This window comes from Poecilia mexicana, unplaced genomic scaffold (assembly GCF_051168715.1).
Source record: "Poecilia mexicana isolate PSO_F unplaced genomic scaffold, ASM5116871v1 scaffold_2, whole genome shotgun sequence".
Taxonomy (NCBI): domain Eukaryota; kingdom Metazoa; phylum Chordata; class Actinopteri; order Cyprinodontiformes; family Poeciliidae; genus Poecilia; species Poecilia mexicana.
This window is the reverse complement of record NW_028263371.1, coordinates 39706489-39730663: the sequence shown is the minus strand read 5'-3', so window position 1 is coordinate 39730663 and position 24175 is coordinate 39706489. Positions and strand designations below refer to the sequence as shown.

The 24175-nt window shown below is 42.8% G+C and overlaps 1 protein-coding gene across 2 annotated transcripts; it reads left to right on the top strand.

Moving 5' to 3' along the window:
- Positions 1-294: 294 nt before the first annotated feature.
- Positions 295-23358, top strand: dop1b (DOP1 leucine zipper like protein B). 2 transcript variants are annotated; one of them, XM_014993896.2, is made up of 38 exons: positions 295-502; positions 3275-3451; positions 3897-4078; positions 4181-4351; positions 4887-5076; positions 5166-5264; positions 6279-6402; positions 6512-6621; positions 7008-7119; positions 7219-7339; positions 7449-7568; positions 9496-9604; positions 9804-10034; positions 10125-10426; positions 10510-10904; positions 11172-11443; positions 11531-11683; positions 11831-11931; positions 12681-12871; positions 13036-14626; positions 15264-15363; positions 15455-15646; positions 15756-15878; positions 15944-16078; positions 16158-16213; positions 16305-16409; positions 16514-16580; positions 16692-16851; positions 17991-18073; positions 18188-18297; positions 18404-18553; positions 19461-19522; positions 19739-19867; positions 19969-20105; positions 20190-20245; positions 20338-20481; positions 20575-20707; positions 22059-23358. In XM_014993896.2, the coding sequence occupies exons 2-38, from the start codon at positions 3314-3316 to the stop codon at positions 22314-22316; spliced, it is 6912 nt and encodes a 2303-aa protein (XP_014849382.2). In that variant the 5' UTR covers positions 295-502; positions 3275-3313; the 3' UTR covers positions 22317-23358. The 2 variants fall into 2 exon arrangements, with proteins under 2 accessions (XP_014849382.2, XP_014849381.2); XM_014993895.2 differs by having other exon boundaries at positions 16689-16851.
- The last annotated feature ends 817 nt before the right edge of the window (positions 23359-24175 follow it).

Sequence of the window (24175 nt, the reverse complement as noted above, 5' to 3'; positions counted from 1 at the left end):
GCTGTACAATTTTATGATGAAATTTCTGACGGTAAGGTGAGAGGTTTGTCAACATGGCACATCCTGGAACATACCAAAGTCGGAGGGGTGGCAGGTTTGTGATAACCTATTTCTGCCTCTGTTTTTTAAAGCCACGGTAATTCCAATTGGTTTTGTTTTGCTACATTATATACTTTAAAATATGAGTATTTGGTTTATAGTAGAAGCTAGAACACAAATAGTTACTTTATTGATCATAATATTCTTAAGTTACCCCCAGCTGTCGGTGTGAAAGAGAGAGCCGTGCAGGCCGCGGTCGGTTCAGGATCAGCTGAGCAGTTGGAGGATCACCGCCCCGCTATGTCTAGCATCCACCTTGGTTCTCCACGGATGGTTAACCCCACAGATAGCAGTCCTCCTCTTTGAGCCGGGAGTTGGTTTGGAGGATGACCCCGCCAAAAACGAGATTTCCGGTCCTGCTGTAAAGCCTCCTGTGTATTTTTTTTCTCTCTCTCCGTTGTGGGTGAGTCATGATGCACCTGATTGCTATACTGCGTTTGTTTACGACGCTGGCTGTTAGCAGTAAGCAGTGTGTGTTGTAGCTAGAAAGCTGCCATTTCTTTTTTTTTTTAGAAACAAAGAAACTGGCTTACATCAGTAGCACAAGCTAAGCTCTATGTAAAATGAATTTGACTACTAATCTCTTTCTAGTCTTAGCTCAGTGCTTGTGAAATGTTACATAATAGCGCCCTTCATTGATGGTACAGTACTCTCTGGCCAGCTGTTATTTGGCTGCATCCGCCAGCACTTTAAGCCTGCTGTAGTGATGGTGTCAGTCAGGTGACACGGCTGCTCGGTGTCCACCCGCAAAGTCCAGTGTCTCACAGCTGCGTGAACGGCACCTTGCACAAGTATTCCCACTTCACATTTTTCCCACGTTACAACCACATGTAACAATGTTGAGATGTTATGTGACGGGCCAAGCAGCATACAGTTGTGCAGCGGTAGGAAAAGGATGCTATTTTAAATTTTTTTAAAATCTGAAAATTGTGGTAGTCCCTTTTTTTTTAGCGACAACCCCCCCTCACCCCCCTTAGTTGATCTTGTGGTGCATTTATAAATATGCGACATAATTTTCAAGTTTTTGTCTGTGTAAAAAAAAAAGCAAACAAAAACTGAAAGCCATGTATCCTTTTCCCTCTTCGCTGTCATGTAATACTCTGTTCAGCTCTGTCACAGTAAATCCTAACAAAATACACTGGGCTTTAATATCAATATTTGCACAATGCAACGTAGAAGCAACTGGTTTCAAGTCACTTCTGCTGTTAGATCCGGTAAGGGAAGTGAGAATGCACATCTTGTTCCGCCAAGGCCAACACCATTTGCTTATCAAGCTGCCACCTGTGAATAAGCATTTTATTTGTGTGTGCTGCTCATTTTCCGACGAATAAAAACTAGAAGCATTGCGATCAAAACTATGTGACGACACGTAAGGGAGTATTCACATCTCCGCTCTTACGTCAAGCACTTTTGTGTATCTGAAACTGTTCAGTAAGAACATAAAAACATGAAGTGCCTGAATACCAGATTGTGTCAGTTGGAAGATACGCCTAATCACTTACATTATCTGTTTGCTCTGTTCTTTGAAACGATGACAGACCTTCACATGTAATAGAAAGGTCAACCTAGCGCAAGAGGTGGAAAGCTAAGCTAACCAAAGTGGAATAGACAGTTTTCTAAGCTTGCATCCACTTTTACAAGCCCCCATTGAGCTTCGTCTTTAGATTGACCCCTTGTATCTTAACACACTTACCTAAGTTGCTGCTGATTTGCCATAGATGTGTCATTCACAAACCCCAGATTCACTGCACTTCACATTTTCACTGCTTGAGTATGATGCACATTACCTATGCATTTAACGTCATTGCCAGTTTGTTTTTTGTATTATTGACTTACTTCTTACCTAAGCAAATGTGGAAAACCTCTCGTGTGTCTCTGTCAATAGAGGACAGCTATGCTGATGTCAAAGTCTCCTGTTGACATTTGGCAGAGTTTCTCAACATACAGAGCACGGATCTTTAGATTAGGTTAAGATTCACCCCATTGTCGCATTATTCTAATTCAATACGAGGCTGAACAACACATTACCTTTCAGTAAGAAATCATCAGAAAGTCAGTGTATTTACAATCTTCATTTTAGTTTATTTCTTGCTGCTTTCTTGTGGAAGTGTATGTTTAGGTTAAGCAGGTAAAATATGACATCTTTGTGTAATTCTGGTCCTTTTCCCTCATTTTTATTGTCATTTAATCTCTGTCTGCTTCCATTTCTTACTTTTCAACAAACTATTTTCTATTTATCTTCCATTGAACATCAATTTGTTTATCCTAGTAGTTTTTGGACTAAACTAATCATGCTCAAATCATACATTAATGTAATTGGATATTATTTCCTTATTACGCACCATTTATTTTGATTGTGGTTATGATTCTTGTTTGTGGGCATTGACTCTTAAGAAATATGACCCTTGTAAAGTCAGGGGTTGCTACAACATTCTCACAATATGATAATCTGATGTAAAAATTCTACAGTATGATGAGTTCATAGCATTCAAACATGATTTAAGAAAGATAAAAACTGTAAAACATCATTACAGAAAATGACCAGCAATGACCATCATTACCGTGCTGCTCAGCTTTATCCCGACCATGTGCTGTTCTTCCTCTCAGCTGTAAAGCCTTCAGACTCCAGATGTCTGCGTCTCTTTAATCCTACCTCCCTGATCCCCACTCCTAATAAAATACACTCCTTAGATGCACAGTTAAGCTTATATGCTGCATTGCTAATGTGGATGTAGATGCTAATACTGATCAGCCCACAGAGAACGACCAGTTGGAGATTTCGGCACATCATCGATGAGCTTCTTGTCGTAATCTAGTGGGTACTGTTGTGGTTGTGCATCCTGTAAATATGCCACTCCTAAAATATGAGGAAGACTGAAAGATGCCGGACATGCAAATGAAAAAGTTTATTCTTGTTTTTTTTGCCTGGCAAGTACTATTCTGAGTGTTTGCCTCTCAGTTTATTTTGGGATTCCTTCGTCCCGGGACTGACTGACAGGTCAGTCGGCCATCCAGCAACCAGTCATGAATAAGTGCCTTTATGTTTGCTGCCTCAGAGCTAATTAGCTAATTTTATTTGTATTAAGCCAGCCTTGCAGACAGAGAGCAATCAGGCAGGTTTCAGACAGGCGGGTTATGTCGCTGACTTTCTGTCTCCTGCCTTATCCGCCCTCAGAAATATTCTAACAACATGCTGTGATCAAACCGGCGCAACATGGATCCCGAGGAGCTCGAGCTGCAGAATGACTACCGATACCGTAGCTACGCGGCGGTCATCGAGAAGGCGCTGCGAAACTTCGAGTCGTCCAGTGAGTGGGCGGATCTCATCTCGTCCCTGGGAAAGCTCAATAAGGTGCAGTGTGGATCCATTACTCTGAATTTTAACGGGTCCATTTTGTTGCATTAACTCGGAAGGTACAGGTTCCTCTTTGGTGTTTTGCTTAGATCTGTTACAGTTCTGTGAGGCCATGGATGAGGTTTGCTTTTGTGTTGTCACATCCTCTTTTTGTTTCTAAGTCTTTGTATGATTTCTTATGAAGAATAAAGATGCCCTTGTGTTTTTTTTTTTTTTTCTATTCCTTGTAAACCAAATATTGACTTTGGAGTGTCCCTGTGTGTTCAAGCTTAAAAAAAAACATGAGGAAGAGAGATGTCCAACCTTTTAAATAAAACTTAGATTAAGTTTTAAAAAAAATATATGTGTGCTCCACAATGAGTATTTCTGACTCATTGTGGAGTTTTTGGTGAAATTCTTACTCAATTTTTACGGTTTCTTTTCTTTTTTTTTTTTTCCCCAGGCCCTGCAGAGTAACCTTCGCTATTCGCTTTTGCCCAAAAGGCTGATCATAGGGAAGCGTCTGGCCCAGTGTCTGCACCCGGCTCTGCCCAGCGGCGTGCACCTCAAGGCTCTGGAGACATACGAGGTCATCTTCAAAATCATTGGCACAAAATGGCTGGCCAAGGATCTGTTTATTTACAGGTGACAGAACCGGATAAAATTATCCTCAGCAAGAAGAATCCAGGCCTCGCTATGAACCGCTCTCACTCTGACTTGTTTCATGCATTTTGTTTTCTTCTTCAGCTCCGGCTTGTTCCCGCTGCTGGGTCATGCAGCCATGGCAGTTAAGCCAGTTCTGCTGACGCTGTATGAGCGTTACTATCTCCCACTGCAGAGGGCTTTGCTTCCCAGTCTGCAAGCTTTCGTAACTGGACTCTTACCCGGTCTGGAAGAAGGACTGGAGGTCTATGACAGGTCCATAAAAACACTTTTTAATTTTTTTCCCCCTCAAAAAATGGATCAAACAAATAAATTCCATCTGCCCATTTCCGACTACATCCTGCCATCTTTAATGAACAAGACGTCAAGATGTTTTCTGCTTAAGGCGGAGACTGACCCCTGACGTAGTCCAGGCTTCTTTTAGAGGCCAGTAGAACCAGAAACCCTTCTATTCAAGGCAATGGACATACCAGTATCACAATCTAAAATCTTCTTTATACCACAAAGGGTTATTCACTGAATGCAGCACAAACTTCCTCTTAACAATTTCTTAAAGAAATGATTCCTAATTATGAAGCTTGATAAAGATGCATTGATTTTGATATTTTGTGCTAAATGTACTCGTATAAAAAGATAAGAGAAAAATGAGGCTAATAGAAACTAAACGTATGCATCTTCTAAGCTGCTTTAGTTAGTTCCTGAATTATGGAAACCCCTCTGAATTGCATTCAATCCTTTTTAGTAGTACTATAGTCACGTTCTGTTGTTTATGATCTCTGCCTCTCCTCAGGACTGATGCTCTGCTGGTCAAGCTGTCGCTGTTGGTGGGTCAGCAGGTCTTCTTCGGAGCCCTGTGGGGAAGCATGCTGGTCACCCCGATGGTGCGGCTGCCCGCCTCAGTCTTTGTGGTCACACATTTTGACCGCATGGCCCCACTGAGTCAGCAGACCTACATGCTGGGCTACGGCCATCACGCAGTGGTGAGTGTCCATGTTTGTCCCCCTTCAGTGGATGTTTGATTTCCTGACGGTCACCGGTTTAAGTTTTATGTTTCTCTCTGCTTCTCCAGATAAAGTCAGTCTGTCTTTCTCTGCAAGACTCGAATGTGTTGGTGCAGAGGAACATGCTTGAAGTCCTCCTCTACTTTTTCCCCTTTGCAACATGTCTGGTAGGTAAAAAATGTTGGTCACCAAAGTGAATCTCCTTTATTTCTCTGTGTGTGTTACAAATATATCCAAATGTTTATTTGTTTTTTTTAGAAGATTTTGGTTGGCATCCATTTATTGACATGTATTCCCTGGCCTGAAGAGACTACAGTACAAAGCAACCAGATGGAGTTATCTAGTCAGCGATAAAGGCCTAAATAGAACGGCTATCTAAGCAAAACAGACAAATGCATGTATGACTCATGTCCCTGGCTTATTTTGTTTAAATGCCAATCAGATCTGACATGTATTCTTGAGGGCTTCAACATTTTTAATTTAATGAGTTATCATAGCAAAGAGTATGTCAGAAAATAAATATTGTTTCATTTTTGATCAAAATATTAAATATCCTTAATTACTTAAATCTATTTTTTTTTCTTCATTCGGAGAAATGTTTTGTTTCTATTCATTGGTTTTATCTTGATAGGCAAGTACTTCTGCCATTGTGCTGATGTACATCTGGTAGCCTTTCTAGAGGTGCTCTCTCTGTCTACGGATAAGTTAATCAAGTACACTTGACCTTTAGTACCTGGGTGACTCTTCATCCATCCATGGTTTCATTTCCAGGATGAACTTTCTGTTGTTCTCTATTCCAAAAATCCTTTAAAACATTTGCTGTCACACTGTTTACCCTGAGCCTAAACGAGCATTTATTAGTAGCTAAATTGGGTTTGTTGAATTAAAGCAAATTGAAACTTCAAATATGAATCAATGAGTTAAAAAGAGCTCCAGACTATGGGAACCCCAGAGTGGAGTTTCTACATGTTATTCAACACTGAAGGTTGAGCATCATGGCCTCCAGAGGAACTGATTCTAATCTCTTCTTCTTTAATCCTGCTGAATCAAGTAGAATACTTGGTTCTCTTTATGTTTTGTGGATATGCTTCTAATAAAACCCACATATTTCAACATGTGTCTGCGTCTTTTCCAGAAATCCTTTACTGCTCCTCAGCTAACTCTGTGCATTGTTGGTTTAGGACCCGGCAGAGCCCAGCGTGGCTCTGAGTGCTGAAGACATGATCACCGTGGCGTCTGCAGCTTTACTCACTTTGCTCAGGAGAGACATGTCCCTCAACAGACGCCTCTACGCCTGGCTCCTAGGTCCTCAAGCTAGGGATATAAACTAGTCATGAATCGCATCGCTGTTTGCCAAAGGAAACTATTTTATTTGTTCTCGTTGTCGTTTGTGTCGCTGTGTTTGTGTCTTCAGGCACCGACATTAAAGGAGGGATGGTGGCGCCACATCCCACGCTCTCCACCACCGTGGAGGAGCACACCTCATTCTACTTCAACTCTTACTCGAAAGATTATCTTGTGAAGGTTTGATTTATTTAGTAGACATATAAGATGTAACGTAAGACCAAGGCTCATGATTTTCGTAAGGCTAAATGTATGGCTGGTACAGAAAAAAACAAATGAATTCTCTATCCTAAATTGACCAAAACTAATGTAAAAGCATATGTTGTGTTAAACGCATATAAAAAATAGCAACATTTATATATATATATATATATATATATTTTTTTTTTTTATTTATTTATTTTTTTTGCAATATCAGGTCCAATATTTTAAAGTATATTATCTAGATGAACCCTTAACAGTTGTTTCTCCTGATCTCATTTGCTCAGAACTATTTTACAGTACAAAAATCTAAAATAAGATGAACCAGAATCCACCAGTAGATTTATTGTGGTTTCTATTTGCAGGCTCTGATCAACATCCTCAAACAGAAGGAGGTGGACAGCGACCCAGAGAGCGTCATCTCGTACCTCAGACCCTTTCGCATCATCATCAGTCTGCTGGATAAACCCGAGATAGGTACGGAGCTGAGCTGAAGCACCTTATTATGCTCAATGGTTTCCAACCTGATTTTGCTGACGTGGCTTTTTTTTTTTTTTTTTTTTTTTTGCGCTCAAGGTCCAGCTGTCTTGAGCTACGTGTTGTTGGAGGTGGTCCGAGCTTTCCAGCGCTACTGTCTTGAGATGCTTGGAGAGGAAAACATCCCAAAGTCGGGAAGCTCGGCCACCCAGCTAGCTTGGTGAGAGAAATGAGCAATGAAATGAACACGCTTCCTTTTAAGAATGAAATTACAGTTTTTGTGGCATGAATATGAAAAGAGATGTTCTCTTCTGTCTTCGTTTTAACAGTAAAGTAAAAGAGAACAAGAATGCGTCAGAGATCATAAAGACGGTGAACATGCTTGTGAGCTCCCTGAACAGCGAATATCTTTGGGAGTACATGACTCAGCGCTTTTGCACGTGTCTCAGGTTTGTCGGTCACACTAAATCTTTCTTTGCAATCAGAATTCCTTCACTGTAAACAAAAATAAAATGTTATCATGACAGTTGGGCCTGTCATGATAACAAAGTTTGCTGAGCGATTAATTGTCTAAAAAATTATTGCGATAAACGATAATATTGTTTCAAGACCTTTTGACACTGATTTAATGGAAATGACGTAATAATGCATGCGATTTCCTGCCTTAGATAGATACATTTTATTTTCAAAAGAACACATAACATTGGAACTGATAAACAAAACCAAAACCAAAAATAAAATGGATTCTCAGTCTCCATTAACAAACATATTTGAATAAAAACTAAACATAAAGCCAAAGTGAAAATAAATACTGCATTCAACCAAAAGAGTGCAGATGATGAAGTCTGTATACTATATTGCCCTTCAGTAATCACTAGATTTAAATAGAGAAGATGGGCACATCTGACTACCTGATGCAATAGTTCATACTACACGGGTTTTTTTGCCCCTATTTTCTTAGAACTTTGGCCGATCTAAGATTGTCGCTGGTGATTTCGTAACCGATCATCCTGTAGTGTGATTTAGATCGTAGTGGCTGCTCCGCTCTAAATCAGGGGTTTTCCCCGACTGGGAGCTTAACGCTGAATGTGACAGGTAACCAATGAGAAAGCGCGGATTCTCCTCTGTGCTTTGAGGGGAAATTACAGAGGTGAATCCCAAACAGCTGACACAGCAACCCAAAATCCAGCGGACATTGGAGATATGTGGAAACAACATTAATATTCATTTAACATTTCGTACAAAGAATACGCAGTTGATAAACCTGGTGACTTTTCATCTGTTTTTCGTTACGTGACATAAATAGGTTATAATGATTTTCATTCAGTCAGGACTTCACGCTGACTCCAGCCACATGCATCACAGGTAGATTCTAGTAAAGCATTGATTAATGCCTGGTTTTAAAATTAGTTAACTGGACATGTAGCCATTATTTTGTGCCCATGTGGCTGGACACCACACGGCACGACGAACCCGATTGAACCGTTATACCTAGGATTTCTGTCGGCTAATGTGTCTCTCAGGTTTTGAAAATGGGCCGACAATCGACAACTTGTGTAGTGTGCGCTGGACATTACATTAAGGAAATGAGGAAGGGAGGGTCAGTGGAGAGCACCGGAGTTGAGCCTTTCTTCATTCAGTGTCATCAACAGACAGAAAAAACAGCAGGAAGAGACGATAAAGCCGATAATTAAAATGAGGTCGATAGGCTTAATTTATTGTGCGATTAATTGATTTATCATTTATCATGACAGGCCTACTTGTAGTTTCAATTCAGTTTCAGTTACGGAGCATGTTTACATAGCTCCGATTCACAACACATGATTCAGACCAATCGTTCAGACAGATTAACAGTCAAGTATGTGGACAGTGTCTAAGAAATGCTGTTTTAGAAACAAGTGTTTGAGTTACACCTTAACATAGTTAGAAAATATTAATAAAATCTTAGCTCTTCATTGTATTTTTTTTTTTTGTTCCATTTTAAAGTTAAACAAAGAGGTGGTAGTGTTTTAATGTATTTGCACAGTATGAGTTTAAATTCCTCTTGTCGACACGTTGACCTGAATTTGTTCAGAACCTACAGCGATCTGACTCGGTTAATCTGAAATGCTATTCTGTCAGTTTCAGCTTCCGGTGTGCCTCGTATGCAGAGGCTTTACTGAAATATCACAATAATAATTTCAAGACACATTTCTTCAGTGTGAAAAATTACCTTTCTAATAATATTTACAATTTTACATTTGTATTTTGATAGAAATTGTGTGCTAGCTGAAGCATAAAAGGAGATCGAGCATGTGTGTCAGCTTGTGTTTTCAGCGTTTTAATGTGCAGAGAAATGAAGTGTCATAAATCCCAGTTTTGTGTTTTTTGCTAAAGTGAAAAAGATGATCCGCCAACGGCTCCGGAGCAGGACTATGGTCAGCCGGCTCCCTCCGTCACGGAAATGTCCAACCTCATCATTTTCCTTCTGGATGTTCTTCCTCTGGTGATTAATACACATTTCCAAGAGTAGCTAAATAAATAAATTTCCAAATTCAGACAAAAGTAAAAGCATTTCTCAGTCATTTGCTTCCTCTTTGTTTCATGTTTCTTTGGGGGGGTTTTTTACCGATAAATACTGATCACCTGACTATTTAACGTTGTAGAAGCTTCTCATGCTGCAGCATGTTTGTGTTTTCTCAAAGGAGCTCTATGCCGACATCCAGTCACTGTTCCTTCCCAACATGCTGGGCACCATGCTGCAGAGCCTGCACCGCCACATGGACTCCATTTCCCTTGATGACATCACACAGGGGCTGCGGGTGTGCTTCAAGGTCCTGAGTAAGATCCAGATGCCTGTAGCTTACATGGATGTTGATGCAGGAGCAAACACAGAGGAGAGGGAGTCGGCTTCACCAGAGGAGGAAACCGCAAACGTGAGGATTTTTTTTTTTTTTTTTTTTTTTTTAGTGAGTAAGCGGCAACTTAGGGTGTTTTTAAAAGCTTATAAATAATTTCTTATCAAGGATGCACAGAATGAGGGGGAGAAAAATGGAAGCGTTAACGGACATCAGGAAGATGAGCGGGAAACGCGGGACCAAGGAGGTGAAGCCGAGCCTGCAAACGGGGTTTACTCAACTCTGAGGTCAGAAGACAGCGGGCTGGGCGTCAGCGCTTCCCCCTCAGAGCAGCACCTGCAGCTGGGAATGGCCACGGAGGCCGAGCGAAACGGAACCTGCAAAACCGGCGATGGAGTTTGGAGGAGGGGAGGGAGTGTAGAAGCCATGACACAGAGTCTGCAGGATATCCTGGCCTTCATAACCACAAGGTAAACTTCAGAGCCAGATGAAGATGCTTGATAACATCTGTGCAAGTCATCTAAGCATTTTTACTCTTCCGCCTTGATTTCAGATACCTGATGGTGCAGGTGGAGGACGTCACAGATCCGGATCCAGAGCCTCAGCGTGACCAAAGCACCAACTCCGGGGACCAGAAGTCTCTGTCAAGGGGACGTGAAATTAAACACAAGCTGTCCGAGCTGTTTACTCCAAACAAACGCAAAGCCAGCGTCTCGCCCGACACTCAGCTCCCGCCGTCGCCAACGGAGAAGAAAAAGGAGCGTGGCTCCTCGGTGTGTTTGGACTGGGCAGCTGGTTACATGCCCCGAGGAAAAGCTGAGATCTCTGAGGCCTGTCGACAGACGTTCGTCGCCACCTGCCACCTGCTGCTGGAGAGCACCACCTTCCCCGTGTACCTGAGCGAGGAGGAGATGCTGGCACTTTACACAGACATGTTTGGACACTCAGGTCAGCATGTGGACAGAGGCGCTGCCTAACGAAATTATGTATACGCCTTGAGTGTTCTATTTTTTTGCTTTTATTTTACATTTTGTAGTGTTAAAATCCAACATTTCAGTGCATTTACTTGATATTTTTGTAACAGGCAAAATACGGAAAACTTCAGGCAATCTGAATAATTTTGCAAAGCATTGTAAATCAACACTATTTTAAAATGCCTTGACCCACAAATAAGTGATGAAATATTGTTGTTGTTTATCTTTCCACTCATTTCAGGCCGTGACGTGGACGGCCTCCCGGTGTGGTTGAGGTCCCTGATGATTCTGTGCTGCATGTCCAGGGATTACAACATTCAGCACACCGCCGTGGCCTCCCTGCTGGAGCTCATCAACCACTCCCAGTCTTTAGCCCTGGTCATTGAGGACAAGCACAGGCGCTACCAGAGCTCTGACAACAACCCTCTGAGCGGGCGGCTGCAGATGGTCAGCGTGCCGCCCATCTACCCAGTCCTGCACCAAGCCATAGAGGAGCACACAGACTTCTTTCAGGTCAGATTGTCAAAAGGGGAACTATTGGTGCGACTGAAGCCGTTTGGAGACGGCCCTATTTAAGGTGGTGTGTTTGCTGTAACCCAGAGGTTATCCCGGGTCCTGTGGAGTCAACTGGACACGGAGCAGAGAGACCAGCACGTTTCCTGCGTGGATCTGTTTTACAGGCTGCATTGTTTGGCTCCCTCGGCTTCCATCTGTGAGGACATCATCTGCCAGGCACTGCTGCACAAAGACAAGGTTCACACAGTTGTTTTTTTGTTTTGTTTTTTTCCCCCACTCTCCTCTGAATATCATTGATGGCCGGATGGAAAGTCAGAACTGACAGAGGAAGAGTTGTAAATATGATCAGAAAAACTGAAAGTTTGTGTGTTTTTTGTTTCCCAGGCGATCCGGCTGGAAGCTCTGCACCGCTTCACCGTGCTGTGGCACCTGACCCGGGAGACTCAGTGCAGCAGGACCATGTCTCTAAGTCGATCATTTGACCGGTCGGTTCACCCCGGATTTTGTTCATGAAGCAAAAAAACAATAATTCAATAAGTACTCTAAATTAAAAAAAAAAAATCATTCTTAGGAGGTTTTAAGTGTTAAAAATAGAAACACTTAAGTAGAATAAAACAACAGATGGGGACAAAAGTCAAGCAGCCATGACCAACACAGTTCAAAACCTCCAAATCTGCACATATCTGACATGTATATGTGTATATTTACCTTATCTACCTGATTGGTAGAGTTTTCCTCTCCACATATACAGATGTTCTTTAAAGACATTGGAGGATAGTTAGGGGTCATTATGGAACAGAACCAGACAGAAGACGAGTCGGGTTGTGGAGAAGTTTACAGCAAGGTTAGGCTATAAAATATACTTCAGCAGACAACTTGGGGTTTTGTGCCTTGCATAAAGGTACATCGTCACCTGCAGCCTCTGTTGTGTACAGAGCTTTCAAATTATTGTTGACTCAACCGAGGATGACTGAATAAGCATGCAGCATTTTTCTTTTGCATTTGTATATAATTTAGAAAATCACGCCTAATTTTTCTTCGACTTCACCATCCTGTGCTAACTCTTTTTGGTGTGTTGCATAAAAATTAGGCAACTTGATTAAATATGAAAAATGTCATATTTTTCTGCGAACACATGCTTAATGGCCCTGTGATTATACTGAGCACGTGCAGAGAGGTCTTACTTTGTTTTAAATGTAATTTCTTCGCTCTCAAATCCTCTGTGGTGTTTCAGGTCTTTGTGTGTTGTAGTGGACAGCCTGACCTCGGCTGATGGCTCAATAAGTGCGGCCGCTCAGTGCTGGCTGGTCAGAGCTCTGTCCCTGAACGATGTGATCCGAATCCTGGAGCCCATTCTGCTGCTGCTGCTTCACCCGTCCACGCAGCGCTGCTCCATCCAGAGCGTTAAACAGAATCTCACGGCCGGTACGCAAATTCATCTCTGCCTTGGAGGAGTTTCTCTAGATTGAATACGTGTGTGTGTGTGTGTGTGTGTGTGTGTGTGTGTGTGTGTGTGTGTGTGTGTGTGTGTGTGTGTGTGTGTGTGTGTGTGTGTGTGTCATTAACTTGATATGCTTGTTGTTTTCAAGGTAACCTGAAGCTGTTAAACAGCAGGAGGAGTTTGATTAAAACCTCTCGGACACCGGCAGACATGGTGGCATCTGACGTGACGACATTAAGCAGCCTGGATGTCGTGGACCGAGAAGCTCTGTGGGCCGAGTTGGAAAGTGGGCCGGAGCCGCAAAAACCCGAAGAGGCTTTACCCGCGTCAAGGAGCGAGAGTGAGGGTACAGAGGAAGATGAGGTCAAAGAGGAGGAAGAGGAGGATGCTGAGAGTGAACACACCGAGTCGGCAGACACCAGCGGCGCCCCGGTTTCCACGGAGAACCCCAGTTCCGGTTCTGCTCCGCCCAGCAGTGTCGAGGAGGGGGGTTTGTTGAACGGCCTGCGGAGGGTGGAGTCCGAGCACACGCAGGCGTCCGATTCGCTGTCGAGCGAAGAGGAGGAGGACTTTGAGCTGGAGGCCATGGCCAGGTCTCGCCTGTTGAAGCAGGAGCGAGAGAAAAGGGAAGCCATCGACTCTCTGTTCCGCCATGTTCTGCTGTACCCGGCGGCAGCGGGCGGCTGGCGCCGCCTCCTCCAGGGCCTGGCGCTGCTCGACAGCCTGCTGCGCAGCAGCCCCGAGTGCCACCTAGTGGACGCCCTGTGCTGCACGTCGCTGGACACCAGCTCTGCCGCGCACTTAAACCTGGTCTCCAATCTCCTGCAGCGCCACCAGCAGGCTCAGGATGGAAGGTGCTTTTACGGCTGCCTGCTGTCTCCCACCTCCTCCCCCTCCGCGCCCCCGTCGCTGCTTGTCGAACTGCTTGTGTCGCTCTGCCTGCAAATCCTGCGCTCTCACTACCCGTCCTACCTGAGCCTGACTCCCCTGGACCTGCAGGGCAACATGGAGGTCCAGGTGAAGAGCGTGACGGTGCTCACTCGGATCGTGAAGCAGCTCTGCTTCACGGTACGAGGACAGGAGTGCAGCAAAGCCACTCTGGAATCCATCCACAGACTCCTGACCTGCTGTAAAGTGCAGCAGTACGCCCTGCTCTCACTGTCGGCCTCCATGTACGTCAGCCAGAAGGCGGCAGATAAGGGAGCATCCAAGGGAGCCGAACTGCTGGATGAGGCAGGAGGCCTGTCGGAGGAGAGTTTGGTGAATCTAGGCGTGGGAGGCGGGAGCCAGGAGCAGTGCCCCTTACAAATAGAGCTACTAAAGTTGCTCCAGGCTCTGATAGTGCTGGAGTACCATGTGTGGCCAGGTGGGGTCGCATCTGCGGTGAGCGGCACCTCAGGCCAGCCTGGAGACCCTCGTGAATCCTCACCGGCCTCTACCCCGCTGGCCCGGGAGTGGCAGACCGCTGTGCTCTTCCAGCAGTCCATCAAAGCGGCGCAGTACGTCCAGAGCCATCCCATCACGGCGCAGGGGATGTTTGTTTCCGCGGCAGCAAGAGCCCTGCAGCCTCAGTACGGCTACGCCATGCACCCCCACTGGGTGTCGCTGCTGTGCTCCTCTCTGCCGTACCTGGGGCGCTCCTTGGGGATCATCGTGTCGCCGCTCATCAGTCAGATCTGCAAGAACATGGACGATCTGGTGAAGCTCCACGAACACGAGGGAGGGAAGGCAAACCACAGGTAGCTTTAAACGTACAAGTCCGTTTCTATGACTGATGTGCAAATTAAAAGTGTTAAAAATGGTTGTCATAGCACTATCAGTGTATGTAATATCAAAAAGGCTGCTTGGATGCAAAAACCGGAAGGTCAGTAAGCTTAGATATACCTGGCCGACTGGATGGAGGCTCACTGCAGTGCCTGTTTTAGTGGCCGACGTGGTAACCATCGTGGAGAGCGGTGAAGACGTCATGACGACAGAGACCCATGAGAGTGCTGGCGAATTACTTCCACTAATTATGTTTCCTGATTTCTGATTTATTGTAAAAATCCTTCCTGTTTAGATTGTTGAGGTTAACTTTCTCTTTGAGTGAAACAATAATTCATAATTCTGTTATACATGTGGTCATTTTTCTAATAAAACATTCATAAACTATGCTATTTTGGGACTCTTTAGGTCAAAAGATGTCTTGTTTGTAAAATGTGAATCTGTTAAAAACAAATTAAGGGAACAAATTAGAACATATCTCAATGATCCTTAAAGTACATATACAATATATTTGAACATTTATTTTAAAGACGAAAACGGTTGCTCTTCAGAATTTTTGTTTTTCTTGAATTTCCTCTGAAATATTTTATTAATTTTTACTTTTTTTGTCAGCGTTACCGGCAGGAAGGAGAACATCGCTCCGGACTACCCTTTAACTCTGCTTGAAGGCCTGACCACCATCACACATTACTGTCTCCTTGACAACAAAAAGGTACGGCACGCTTACGGCGACATATCTACCTGCTGTGTGATCTACCGTCATTTAATATTGAATCCTTGCACTTTGTCCCCTCTCTCGTCAGTCTCTGGTGGCTTGTGATCCCGTGGACGTCCGAAACGCGCGCAACGCCGTGCTGGAGGCGCTGCCGCAAATGCTCAGCAGCATGGCGCTGCTGTGGGGCGTTGTCGTGAGGGACGAGTTTCAGAGACGTGCGTCTGACTCCGGCCACAGCAGCAAACATGCTTCTACCTCCGTGTATTTCAAAAGCTCCAAGGTGGGCCACTGCCATATTGTTGAGATTCTCGTGCATTGTCTGTTTTCTGACTCCATAACTTCGTAACATCTTAATTCTGGAATAAATGTTTTGATATGTGTTTAATTAGATCTTGCGGCAGCGGATCCTGCAGTTTCTGCTCCCTCTAACCGGACATTATGGGGTCCAGCTGATGGCTTCAGTAGGAGTAGTGTGGAGCAGCAGGAAGAGCAAAAGGAGACACAAAAACCAAGTAAGACCCAAACTGCGTGGAAATCTAAGGTCTTGCTCTGATTGACTTTCTGGGTTTCCTTTTAGGTTTTACCAGTGGCCAGTGAGGCTCGTCTGGTCGTCGTGGAGCTTATAAAATCGCTTCACACCTTGAATATAGAAACCGTCCTCCACTTGGTCAAAGAGGTTGTGAAGAGACCACATCAAATCAAAGGAGAACAGGTACGTAAACAGATTTTTAAGACTTTTTTTTTTACCGTGGGTGATTTTCAACGTAAAGGTTCTAATTTCTTCCCACCAGAAGGCAACACTGGTCGATATTCCCATGCTGCAGTTCAGCTATGCCTATGTCCAGAGGTGAGGATGAATCTTGTTATCTAAAAAAAAACAACTACTATTCTTCTCTTTTTTGCTCATTTTCATAATAATCTGTTTTATCTGTTTGAAGCATTTCAGCTGCGGCTCTGCAGGAAAACGTCGCTCCTCTCCTCAGCCTGCTGAGGGAGTCTGTTCAGCTCAACCTGGCGCCACCTGGACATTTCCTCCTGCTGGGGTCAGTTCCCATCTGTCCACGCTACATTTTTGAATTTCTTCTTCCCTTTGGAGGTTTTACAGTAATTCATGACTGATCCTCGAGTCTGAATTTTTATCTTACAGAATCCTAAATGACTTTGTCAACCGTCTCCCAAACCTGGACAGTAAGAAAGACTCTAAAGATCTGCAAGTAAGATCCAACAGTCTTTGTTATTCTCACAGACCTGCAGGCAGCTAGTGCTCTGCTTAGATCACAGGCAGGTGAAGGTAAGATCCCTTTGTTGATGAAACTTTTGAGCAGGAGGTGACTCAGCGGATCCTGGAGACGGTGGGTGGGATCGCAGGCTCTTCTCTAGAGCAGACCAGCTGGCTCAGCCGAAGCCTCGAGGTCAAAGTTCAGCCACAGGTCTGCGTGGAAGCTGAAGAACCGGATGACGCAGAGGTGGACGGGGATCACTGTGGTAATTTTTTGATGCTTCGAATGTAATATTATGAGTGCAAGCAAGTAATTTGATTTTGAGAGCACTTTTTCCAATCCTGGAAGAAGACCCAAATTGTTGCCCTCAGATGTTGTCACCAAGATCTCAGGAACCACTGATGAACTTGATGTAGCTGTTAAGATTTAAATCTAAAAGAGACCTAGTAAGTATATGGCAGGATGTGGTTGGTCTTGTGTGATGTAGGTAAGTAAATACTTGCTTCGCCACTGGATGTGAACATGTTGCTGGAACACTAGCACACGTCCGACGTTTCACGATCAGACACAAACTGTAATCCCCAGATGAAACAAAATTGGTTAGAAGATTAAGGAAAACCTTTTAAAAGCTACCAAGGCTTAAGTTCTTCATAAACTGGAAGCTGGCAGGACATGAGTGTCTCTGTCCACAGTAAAGCCAGTTTTGCACCGACATGGACTGAGAGATCAAGAAAGAAGCTCCTTCTACAAAATGAACGCCTTCAAGTTTGAGTGAAACTGCTCACATGAACAAACCAAATGCTTTCTGGTTGAAGCCGGTTTTGGCGACACTTTATTTGACGGCGTGTGCAAAAGACTGACACGACTCCTTCATAAACATGTAACACCTGTCATGAACATGAAGGAGTCTTTACGGATGTTTATGACTGATATCAGTCATAAACTTGTGACTGGCAAATAATGACACTTTTTATGCAAAGTTGCATACAAAAATCCATTCAAAGTGCCTACTTTGTATTATTTTGTAAATAATGACACTTTAATGCAAACTTGGCACCGTTAATGGACTTTCAGTGCAACCTTTAAGGCAACTTTGCATTAAAAGTGTCATTATTTACCGAATGACATTTCATGACACCAGTCGTAGACATTCATAAAGACTTCTTCATATTCATGACACGTGTTATGTCATGTTTATGACGGTGTCATGTCAATCTTATGCACACCCCATCAAATAAAGTGTTATCCAGGTTTTATTCTCCAAGGATTAAGCTAGACTAAGATAGAAATTATTAAAAGCCCAAAGTTTGTAAAACATTTATGCCAATGATACGTGCATGTTAACGTTTGACCGAAGCTTTATATCGTATTCACATGTTGATTTTTCCTTCCTTTTTCATCCAGAGTCACTAACTCAGGCTAATGCCATGGTGTCGTCCTCCGCTCCGTCGGTGTACAGTGTGCAGGCCCTCGCATTGCTTGCAGAGGTGGGGTTTTATGTACACAGGATTATCTGTTTACATTTGAGGCAAATTGGACTGTGGCTTTTCATTTCACTCTGTGCTATTAAAGCATATTGCCGTCTTTTTCTCCTCTTGTAGATCTTGGCGCCCCTTCTGGACATGGTCTACCGTAGCGACGAGAAGGAAAAAGCCGTTCCCCTCATCTCACGTCTCCTGTATTATGTTTTCCCCTACCTCAAGAATCACAGGTAAAAAAAAAAAAAAAAAAAACTGATGCTGAATCACGTTATTGCCTGCAAGCCTCACTGTCACCAGGGTTACTTGACTCCTTTATGTCGGGCTCCTGTCCTGCAGTGCCTACAACATGCCCAGCTTTGCGGCAGGCGCCCAGCTGCTCAGTAGTCTGAGTGGGTACGCCTGCACCAAACGGGCCTGGAAGAAGGAGGTGTTTGAGCTCTTCATGGACCCCCTGTTCTTCACCATGGATGCCTCCTGTGCACACAGGTGAGTGTGAGCATATGGTGGAAGCACAAATACCAGAAAATGGTTGCATGGAAATTTTTTAAGTCCTGAAAAACTCGGGATAGTCGTGATGTGGAAGTTGAATGAGCTCCACCCGTCAGTCTTGTTAAAGTGATGCTGTTTTAAAACTGCAGCTAGCAAGCTATATGTAGCAGATCCATTAATACGTGGAGTTTTTCTGAAGTGACGTAAATGCGGAAATTTGGGGCTTCTGCAGGAGCCAACGGAGGAGAAAATCAGCTGATTGAGGCTAACAAATGATTTCTTAGTTCAGATCTAGTTCTGACAACAAGCCCTGCTGCTTTTCCGCTGCATTTAAACACAGCAAAGACATTAGTAAAGGTGTTGATGCATTTTACAACCTGATTTTACATTTTTATTCTGAAGAGTCGAAACCAGGGCCCTGCAACCAAATCCATATCATCCCAACATTCGATAGAAGAAAATGTGTCCATCCTCTTTATGCAAAAGTTTCATAGTTTTTCTAAATTTTAAAACCTAAACATAGAAATAGAAGGTTCTCTAAAAATGACAAAAAAAAATTCTGCAGTGTATATGAAAAACTGAAAATAGTTTGTTTTTGTTTTGTTTTTTGTTTTTCATATGGGAATATACTGCTTGTGGCTTTAAATGAGTTTTACTTTGCTGGTCTGAGGGCAGAAATGAATCACTGCACTAAACAAATGCAAAGTAATCACAGGAACAGTTTATTGCTATTTTAAAGACCTTTCTATGAGAGCCTGCCACATTGCAACATTTTACATGGTGAAACCTAGCAGGAACCATCGAGACAAAACTATTTGCTCTCCTAATTTGCATCACATTTAATTCCAATTATCTGTTATGTCTGTGGTTCTAATTCTGCTTTTTTATTATTATTATGTCATAGTTGGAAATCAATCATTGACCATCTACTGACTCATGAGAAGACCATGTTTAAGGACCTGATGGGTGAGTACCATTGAGACTCTTTCTGAAATTGAGAAAATATTTTTGTCCTCAGAAATATGGTGGGCAGCTATCCAAACCGCTAACATAAATGTTAAAAAGAACTGATGACGAAAGATTATCGGATCTGTATTGTGGATTTATAACTTCTTACTTAATGCAAGAAACAAATTGAAACTCTTTGTATTTATCTCGTCTTTGTATTTATTTGCACAACAGGCATGCAGAGCAGCTCCCTGAAGTTGTTCCCCAGTGCCGACCAGAAACCCATGCTGCTGAAGCGGCAGGCTTTTGCGATGTTCAGCGGCGAACTCGACCAGTACCACCTCTACCTTCCACTTATTCAAGGTGGGCTTCTTTTGTTTTACACATCGGTGTAGGCTTATGTACGCATGTTCAAACTAGGCTCAAATAAAGCCAAGTTAAAAAAACCAGCCGGTTCCTTTCAGAGCGCCTCACCGAGACTTTAAAAATGAACTCGAGCCCCGCGGTCTCGGCCCAGATGTTCCTGATGTTCCGAGTTCTCCTGCTGCGGATCTCCTCCCAGCACCTGACGTCGCTCTGGCCTATAATGGTCACAGAACTTGTAAGTTTCCTTCCTGAGAGGGCCATGTATGATCTAAAGAGTCGTGGTTGGATGAAGCTGTTGTCTTTAACTCGTGTTTTTTAGATACGGATATTTGCACGTTTAGAGAAATCTCTGCAGCCAGAGAAAGATGTCTCAAAGTGAGTTTTTTTTATTTTTTTTATCATTATCTGTTTCACAAATGCACTAAAACTTGCATTTTATAAGTCCTGTGTCTTTGTTTCCAACTTAGGTTGACCAAAGTGGTGCGCGGGGCACTTGACAAAAATGGACCAGTAAACTTCTCCAATGCAGAGTTGGACATGTACCTGTCAGCCTGCAAGTTTCTGGACACTTCCTTGGCCTTTCCTCCAGAGAAGATGCCCCTCTTTCAGATGTAGGGAGCTGGAAAACATGCCTTCTTTGTAACATCAGTGATACATTTAGCAAAGATATTGGTTTCGAAAGCATCTAATTGGTTATCCTCCAGGTATCGTTGGGCATTTGTCCCGGAGGTGGACGTGAGCCGCTACAGTGGTCCAGAAAATACGCTGATTGAGGGAGAACAGGAATGCACGCAACATGTCGTCAGAGTGCTGGAAGGGATACAGCAACGCTATGGGGTGAGTTACAGTGCTGCTCTTTCATCAGCACCTGATTGGATCTTATTCCCAAAACATTCGTGTCAATAAAGTGGCGACTACAATAAATTAAGCATCTGACTCTGGAGAGTCGTCCATAGTCAAATGCTGTCTCATCATAAGATTTTTTTTTTTTTTTAGGTCTGGTTCTTCCACTGCAATTGTATAAATCACCAAACATATTGATGTGGTATTTGGCAGATTTGGTCACAAATCTTAAGAGTTATTTACTCCAGGAGGTGTCTGGAGTACATCACTTTTTCACATTTTCCTTAGTTGCAATCACAAACTTCAATTAGTTTTATTTTAAAGAACAACATAAAGAGTACTGCAAAGATCCACAGCTCATCTGTGGAAATCCATCATCATCACGATGAAATAACTACTAGAGAATTTCACAAATCTGTTCCTTATGGGAGAATGGCAAATATAAAACCTTTCTGTTGAAACCATGAGAGGTTTCATCAAAAGTTTGACGTTAGCTTTACATGGGACACAGCAAACATGTTGACCACATGAGACCAATTTGAACTCTTTGGAATACATGCAAACATACTGTTTGCATGTATTCCAAACATGTTTGAATGTTTGGAATACATGCAAACATGTTGTAGACCAAACATGTTTGTTCTGCAACTTGACTCCATTTATCCCACCATCAATTCCAAGCAGCTTCCATTAAAAAAAAAAAAAACATCCCCACAGAATGCTGCTGACTTAAACATCATTCTGTGGGGATGATGTTGAAACCAACATGTTCCACAACATGTTGATAAAAAAGAATAGAAGAAAACCTGTTGAAGGTTAAGATTTGGGTGGAAGTTCACCTTCCAGCAACACAACAACCCTGAACATACAGCCAGAGCTTCTGCATACAGTATAGTGGACTAATCAAAGTCCAGATCTAAATCCAAATGAGAATCTGTGGCAAGACTTGCTGTTGGCAGCTTCACTTAATCCAATGGGACTGAGCTTGAGTTTATAAACGACACTTTCATCTGTAATTGCATGGAAACGTGACTCTACAAAGTAGTGACTCAGAGAGACGGAATGTGCATGACGCATTTTTTCAGGATGATTTTCTGTTTTGTTTGTTTTACATAATTAAAATCCAGGTTGTATTTTCTTTTTCCATATATGCTAGTCTGTTGTGGTAATAACACGATGAATGTGTGTGGGATATTTTTTTGCGAGGCGCTGTATTTCAGAGCTGACTCGTACTTCAAAGCTCTGTTTGCCGCTAAAGTTGTATTTATCGCTTGTGTTGTTGAGGATAAAAACATAAAGTCGAGCTTTGAAACGACACAAATCTCTGTGTCCTGTGTTTTTTCAGGCACTGAACGGACTGACTGAGGAGTCCTCCACGGATAACTTGGAGTTCCCCCTCCTCACTCAGAGCTCCCTGTCCTCCATCACCCAGCTGCTGCCTTTCCTTCGCACCCTTTGCTGCTCCTTCCAGGCCCCTCCCCCCTCCGGCCAGCCTGCTGCCCACTTCGCCGTAGCCGAATACCCTGCAGCCAGTCCGCACATTGTTCTGAGCAGACTGGAGGGCATCATTGAGAACGAGTTCCTGGACTCCATGGAGAGTTAAAGACTGAGCTTTCTTAGCTACAGGCACATAAACAAAAAAGACCTGTAATGGGCACAACCAGTGATTTTTGTTGTATTGTGGAGTTCTAGTGAAGGAATGGTTTTGAAAATGTGTTTTTCTTTTATGTAGTAATCGTTTTGATTACATCTGTACATGTACTTCTGAACTGCTTTAACTAGAAACAAAAAAAAAAACAAAGGGAATCCATGGTACTCATTTCCACATGACTTTTAATGTGAAAAAAAATGAAGGAATGCAGTTTATTTTCCGTCCAAAGATGAGGTATTAATGCAGCTAAAAGTCACTAACTTACTGCTTTCAGCGTTAATAAAAGCAGACAGGTATTCTCGATTCAGGTTACTTATTGTCCAAGCAAGGCATGCACCTTATGGCCGTGGTAGTAGAGTCAATAGATTTTAGTGAAGCACATAGAAAACTTACTGTGAAGAACTGCATTAGGCACCACTAGTGTTTTATTTTCCTGAACTGCAGTTTGTTTCTTCAGGTGTAACAATCTGTCTTAAGAATGTATAAACTCTTAGATTTCTCTTAATTTATGCTAACATTTTTTATTAGTAATGTAAGGAATGTGCTTTGCGTGCATTGGGAAAACTCTTAAAACAACGCCTGTGCGTCAACATATTACATGCTTTGAGTTGTTGGTGACCAAGGGAAATCATCCTTTCCTAGTTTTTACTCCAGCATAGGTTTTACAGCTACTGTTGTCTGTATTTTCCTGCACATCTGAATGTTCCTGTAAGCTATTTATCTTTCAAAGGACCGCATCAAATTTTGATGCAATAGGGGAAAAAAAAACAAGTCATTAAATTAAACACAGCATTTAACTTCTGATTTTTTTTTTATTGCATTCCCACCAGTTTATAAATGAATATTTTGTTTTTATATTGTGCTTTTAAGACATTTTGCGGGTTTAAGACCAATTTCAAAACTTATATTGGCTCAAGCTATTGCACTTCACTAAAATATATTTTAAAAGAGAAATCAGTCTCAAATGTAATTATTAAATTATCTTTAAATCTGATGTGAATTGTTTTTATTTCCATTGACCTTCAGTTATTATGCACTGAAAAATCATCAGTTTTAACAATTTCTCTGCATTGTGACTCATTTCTATGAAAGACAAGGACATGTCCCTTAAGTCTAAGTGAAAACTCACCCGAAACTGTTGCTTGAATAAAAGGATTAATTTATTGTTAACCTATAATATGTACTTTCACATATTTAGTAATGAGATGAATGACCAACACCAAACTAACAAAGGCAAACCATAGAAAAAGCATAAGAAGAAAGTAAAAATGTCGTCGTGCAAAGAAATGTGCAACTGAACATGAAGACTAAAAAATAAAAAGTACATAAGTATAATAGACTATTTACAAGAAGTTAAAAAAAATGTGAACAGGGTGACATTCGTGAGACGTCCTCACTTTTGATGAGGCCGACTGGCAAAGTCATCAGAGGACTTCTGAAGATGGGGAGTTGATGTTTGCAGTGCAGAGAGTGAAGAAGAAGAACAGTGCCAGCACACTTCCTGTGGGGCCCCCCATCCTGCCGACCAGCCTGTCAGTGACATGGCCTTGTGACCAGTGAGTCTCCAGCTTGTCCCTCATAAGTATTGACTGAATGACATGAAATCAAAGAACATGATCCTCGCAGTGCTTCCAGGCTTCTCCAGGTGGGTCAGAGCTCAGTGCAGGAGGTAGGCGACGGCAACATCTGCTGGTAGGCAAACTGCAGTGGATTTAATGTAGACCTCACCATGTGGTGTGGATGGTGGATGATTCCCTCATAGGTCTTCATCAGTCCATTAATGACAGGAAAGTGTTATTGGCGCTTAGATG